Source organism: Astatotilapia calliptera, chromosome 9 (assembly GCF_900246225.1).
Source record: "Astatotilapia calliptera chromosome 9, fAstCal1.2, whole genome shotgun sequence".
NCBI lineage: Eukaryota > Metazoa > Chordata > Actinopteri > Cichliformes > Cichlidae > Astatotilapia > Astatotilapia calliptera.
This window is the reverse complement of record NC_039310.1, coordinates 19,075,992-19,082,161: the sequence shown is the minus strand read 5'-3', so window position 1 is coordinate 19,082,161 and position 6,170 is coordinate 19,075,992. Positions and strand designations below refer to the sequence as shown.

At 42.4% G+C, this 6,170-nt stretch overlaps 1 protein-coding gene across 1 annotated transcript; it reads left to right on the top strand.

Annotated features, from left to right (window-relative positions):
• Window positions 1-1,373: 1,373 nt before the first annotated feature.
• Window positions 1,374-5,798, top strand: chst2b (carbohydrate (N-acetylglucosamine-6-O) sulfotransferase 2b). Its single transcript, XM_026180750.1, has one exon. The coding sequence runs from the start codon at window positions 2,856-2,858 to the stop codon at window positions 4,251-4,253; it is 1,398 nt and encodes a 465-aa protein (XP_026036535.1). The 5' UTR covers window positions 1,374-2,855; the 3' UTR covers window positions 4,254-5,798.
• The last annotated feature ends 372 nt before the right edge of the window (window positions 5,799-6,170 follow it).

Genomic DNA, 6,170 nt, shown 5'->3' with positions numbered 1-6,170 from the left:
AGTAAACAGTGATAACAAAAAAAAAACCTTTTTCATAGTGGATTTCTTGGATATACGTTTTATTTCCAAAAAAGTATTTAACACAGTGATAGATAGAAACAAAGTCATATCGCACTAGTATCTGATACTATCAGTTTTCGAGACTTTTGCTATTGGAATCAATCCACCCACTTTTAACAACCTGCAAAGAATATTGCTAAAAAATGCTGCGACCAGTGAAGGAAAGGGTTTAATATGGACTGGAATACAGTTTTAGGGAACATGTACTTCATTCAGTTCAAGTGAAATCAAAAGAAAACACAAAATGTAACAAGCCTTCACATCCAACTCAATAAGCCATAATGAAGTGACAGTGAGTCAGCATGCTTAGTGATAAAGCACTGATAATTAATGGTCTGCTCTCATGCAGGCCGAGTTAAGACCGAGATTATTATTATTACGTTTTAAATCAGATGTCATTAAAGACGACCTTTGGTTTTTCTATAATTGTAACACAGTTGGCTTCTAAAATGTAGAAAGGTCTTTGTTTCTTTCTTTTTTTAAGTAAGAAATTTGTGAATATTGAATATCGGCTTGCAAATCATCACCACACACATTTCTGATGATGTGAGACAAATATATTACTTTACTCACCACGCTCAGCACTTCCACTGCCAAACAGAACAAATACCATGCACTGAAACAGAAGTAATTTCCTGGGCGGGTTTCTGTCACAGTGTGAATACATGTTGAAGATAGGGCGGGGAGGAAAACGTGCACTTATTATTCTCTTCACTATTTGACTTGATACAAGAAAAACACATTCAATGACGGGCTCTTACCTTTTTTACGTGCGCTCAGAATAGTGGCACAAAAATAACGCCATAGGGCTCTTTGCTTTCCAACAGCACCGAATCCTAATATAGCTTTTGTTTTATGTTTTATAAACATCTGTAAAATGCAGGTGGAATGAAGCGGTTGCACAGAAAGGTTTCATATTAAAAACAAGCTTCCTTATAAAAGAATAAGATTAAAATATTTTTCTTAAACTAAGCTCTATTATCTATATGCTTGCACACTGAAAAACGAATAGAAATTATTATGTCATATGTATGATTAATATATTTGTTCATGATGTGGAAGTCTGCTCTTCGTTTTGAAGGGTGGGACCTCAATGCTCCAGCAGAGGGCAGTCTGCACAAAGGTATTTCGCTGTAGACACCCGCATTGGCTGAGAACAAAAATAAAAATGAAGATATATTGAAAGCACACGTTACCGAGAACAGGAAGGAAATACTGTATAGCCAACACAAAGCCTAATATGTCGCACTTCAGAAGGACTCACACCACGCACAGCATCTGAGCAGGGCTTGATGAGAAACAGTATAGTAAAATCACAACGTGGATATTACCCTACATATTTAGAGGTTCCTCGCTGGGGAGGGTCAAGGGACTCGAGCGGTTTCAATTCATTCAGTCTATGCTCTCCCCACCCCGCTTGTTCAAGGTTGTAATCCCGCACAGGCAAGCCTCTTAGGAAAGATGATTTTCAATCTGCAGAGCATGTGTTTCCCTTCATACAACATCATGGCCTTTCCAGTTCCTGGGGAACAGCTGTCAAATGTCCCATTTCAGCTGATTCCACTTGAGAGGAGTGCTTGTCACTGCCGCTGAGTGTTTCTATCACGTCCAATGAAAAATTATTACATCCTCTACAATCATGCTGTAGGCCATCACTCTCAGATCAGTTTAAAATTCAAGAGTTTCTATTTTTGAAAAATTAGATTCGGTGGTATGTGCATAGCTCTTTTGTAATGAAACAGGGTTTTTCTTTGCTGCTTTTAAGACAAACCCCAGGCTACCCTCTTGTGGCTGTCGTGAGGGGGGCTAATACATTTAATCTGAAATATTGATTCTCTCTTGCAGTCACACACGATGAGGAGGACGTGCGTAAAAGGAAAAGTAAAGGCCGGCTTTGGAATACAATCACGGCCTTAACACTTTTATTAAAGAAATAGTAAAAATAGGTTGTATATTGAAAAAACGGAACAAAAAACAAAACAGAAAACTGCTAATCGCTTTTAGATGTGTAGAAACGAGAGGCTAGAGTACGGTTCAGACAATGTGAGGTGGACTTCACCTAAACATAACAACAGCACCACCACCATCCATCCCCCATGCCCTCCTCATCTACCGTTGCTGTGATCTGTCGGAGCCACCATTAACGTGACAGGCTCGCAGCAGGTCCAATGACGTAAGCTGGCTGACGAGCGTCGACTCGTCGCGCTCCAATGCGCTCTCTCGGAGGGCGGGTCTTGGTCCTGCTATTCAGATTGAATCGGCCCAGTTTGTATTAGTTGGACGAGCAGAAGAACGAGACGGAGAAACGTGTAAGAGCCCTAACTGCGGATAAAAGCGTTTCTCTGCTCCATCATGGCAGCTGCGGAGTAATTTAGAGGATCCGGCCCGTCGCGCGGAATCGTGACCGACGCCCGAATCCACCGCATTTCTGAGGATGTTCCAGCTGGTAACTGCGCGAGGATGCTTCCGCTGAACGTGCTCAAACTGGGCGTCTGTTACAATGCTGAAGGCTTCTTGGTTTTTGTTTTGAACGCGGGCCAAACACAGAATCACTGCAAAGCCTGATATGGACAACTTTAACGCTCCTCTCTTCTGCCATTTCTATGACGAACATTGCGCAGTGCAGTGAAAAAGCTATATCGTTTAGTGGCTGTCGAACTGGTGCCGAATACATTACCTAATTCATCTGGGTGTTAATTCCCGGTGCAGCCCATAAACACACTACCGAGCGTGTTGGTGCACAGTCAATGTAAGGAGCTTCGTCCAGCGGTGAGAGCCACTCTCCGAGGGTACAGATGCGAGGCAAACAATATCATCAACCACTGAAGTTGACAGCGCCTTGGGAGAAGGATGCAGGCTTTGGAAGGAAGCTTAAAACATACAGGAATCATACCAAGATAATAGCACAGCCTGGGATCGTGATGAAAGTGCTACGCAGGAAGAGGATTGTGTTATTTATGGCCTATTTGTTACTGCTCGTGCTCACTATGCTTAACTTGGCTAATTATAAATGGACTAAGGAGCCGCAGCAGTGTAATCATCAGATGAGGAGCACCACTTATCAGAGCAGATCTGACATTCGCTTCCTGTACAGACCCTCGCTGGCTAAGAAGAGGCAGCTTATCTATGTGCTGACCACCTGGAGGTCAGGCTCTTCCTTTTTTGGGGAGCTGTTTAATCAAAATGCAGATGTGTTCTTCTTGTATGAGCCAATGTGGCACATCTGGCAGAAACTGTACCCCGGTGATGCCGTGTCATTGCAAGGGGCGGCCAGGGACATGCTTAGCTCCTTATACCGCTGTGATCTGTCTGTTTTCCAACTTTACAACAGCCCGGGAGGTAAGAATTTCACCTCCCTCGGACTGTTTGGGGCCACCCTCAATAAAGTGGTGTGCTCATATCCCCTCTGCTCAGCCTATAGGAAGGAGGTGGTGGGGATGGTGGATGATAAGGTGTGTAAAAAGTGTCCCCCTCAAAGCCTTAGACTGTTGGAGGAAGAGTGCCTGAAATATAGCACCATAGTCATTAAAGGGGTCCGCATATTGGATGTAAATGTGCTGGCCCCGCTCATGGAGGATCCGTCCTTGGATTTGAAGGTGATACACTTGGTTAGAGACCCACGGGCAGTAGCCAACTCCAGGATCAAATCCAGACACGGCCTGATACGGGAGAATTTACAGGTGGTCCGCAGCAGAGACCCCAAACTTCGGCGGATACCTTTCGTGGACCCCGGGCACAAAGCTAACAAGAAGGATGGCTCAGACTACCACTCCATTGGAGCCATGGAGGTGATCTGCGACCGTACCTCCAGGACTTTGAGGACTGCCTTAAATCCACCCAGCTGGCTGAAGGGGAAGTACATGGCCGTACGTTACGAAGACCTGGTCGAAAACCCAGTTAAGACCCTGAGGAGCGTCTACCGCTTTGCCAACCTCACTACCAACCATGACATTGAGATGTTTGCTTTGAACATGACCAGTGGCTCCAGTTCCTCATCTAAGCCATTTATAGTCTCCTCCAGGAATGCCACACAAGCTGCAAGTGCATGGAGAACAGTGCTCAGCATCCAACAGATCAAACAAGTGGAAGACTACTGCCACCACTCCATGTCAGTTCTAGGTTACGAGAGAGTGAGAACAGCCGGGGAGGCCAAGGACTTGAGCAAATCACTACTGACACACTCCAGACTGTGAAAACATCCTCACCACCAAAGACCATTTAATTTAATGTTAATTTTGCATAGAGTGCCATTTCCTTATTTTGTGGAAATAAAGCTTTACTTTAAGTCCATGTTCCTGGATCTACATCGGCCGCATTTGGAATGTACCGTCAGTCGAGCAATTGCAGCTCCGTTGAAAAGGACCACTTCTTTTTTACCGGAACACCAGACGGGACCTTAGACCTCGACACTGCAACGTCTAAGAACAATTGACTCAAAGCTGCAACTTTCAGAGGAAAAAAAGAAGCTACTGTATAATTCATGTATCTTGTTATGATGACACTTCAAAGTGGATGTTTTGGGGATATTTTTTGAATGTTCAAAAGAAAAAAAATCTGTTTTCCAGTCTTCATACTGTCTGTAAAAGTGAAACTAGTTAAAGAAAGGGTTAAAAAATCCAACTGATTAAAAAAGAAGAAAAAAAGAAGTTGACTGCTAATGTTAATATTTGAGACGTGTCAGAGACAATCACTGGATTGGATTCTTGTGCCATAGGTAGAGGTGTGATCAGAACAGCAGTAGTGCTACGGCTAGATTTTACAAAAAGGGGGATGTTTTGATTTGGGTTTTTCTTACATTTTATTATTATTTTTTGTCGTCACATCCTGACAGGATGATATCATACACTGTGGACAATGTCATAGCTCCAGATTTGGAAAAGTCTCTCTGTTGGTGTCAGCAGTCTGCTTGTTCTACCATTTCCAATGTTTACAATTGCTTGCTCTTATAAAAAAAACATCTGGGAATATTGCATTGAGTAAAGTTCATAGTTAACAATACAGTTTATGCATTTGTGTTGAACTCAGTTATTTTAACGCCTACTTGGGGGGGGGAGTGGAAGTGGTTCACAAAATTGGCTGCAGGGAACAACCTGGAAGTTAGCACACCAAAATAAGATGAAGGGTTTAATGCAGAATTGAATGATTCGGTTAAATTCAATGCAGTTTTATTTATTTAGCACCAAATCACAACAGCATTCTCCTCAAGGTGGTTTTATTGTAAGGTAAAGACCCAACAATCAAACGACCCTATATGAACAAACACTTAGAGACCGTGGGAAGGAAAAACACCTTTTAATAGGAAGAAACCTGAAGCAGAATAATAATAAATGTGCTACGTTTATTTTAATTTACAATCAGGATGTATAACAAATTTTGTCTTGAATGGATAAGCTTTATCAAAACTTTATTCAGTGCACACCTTTTGTCACTGTTTGAGAACCACTGTGCTGGAGAGGTGTCATATATTTGTTGCTATTTGCTACATAACCTAAAGGTGCCCTGTGGAGGTTTCTGGCAAGCAAACTGTTTACATTCGGTGTTGCTCACCAGCATGAAGTGTGTGTGTGCGTGTGTGTGTATATATATATATCTGTCAGACAGGGTGGAAACAACTGCAAGCCACATTTGAAAAGTTATAAACCGAGTCTGTGTACTTCTCTATTGGTTTAGATTTCCTGCTTTGTTTAGGTTTTTCCTTTTTTGGCAAACTAATGCTAGTAAAGCCTGACGTAAAACAACTACTGAGTAGTACTTAAAACTCCACACGGTATCTTTAAGTGCATGGCTGAAAAACGTTAGTCACAATAGCTGGGGATATTTTAATAGCTGGGTGGAAGAAGTAATTACAGTTACCGTCAACTTCAATTCTGTTGACAACAGCACCTTAGCAAAATTTCCCATTTCAACAGTCACCTGTAAAAGTAACATCCAAACACATTCATTGTGCTAAATGTCTTTTTACACACCTGACTGTAGTTTCAGCCTTTTGCTCGGGATGCAAAAACGTCTAAAAATTGTACTTGAAAGCTCAGTGGCCGGCGACTCCCACAACAACGACAAAGGAGACTTGAGAGAAGCTTCTTCCTCCCATGCGGAAGTAGATCCTGGTG

Coding starts and splice junctions, on each gene's coding strand:
- chst2b (XM_026180750.1), top strand. CDS start 2,856: ATGCGAGGCAAACAATATCATCAACCACTGAAGTTGACAGCGCCTTGG.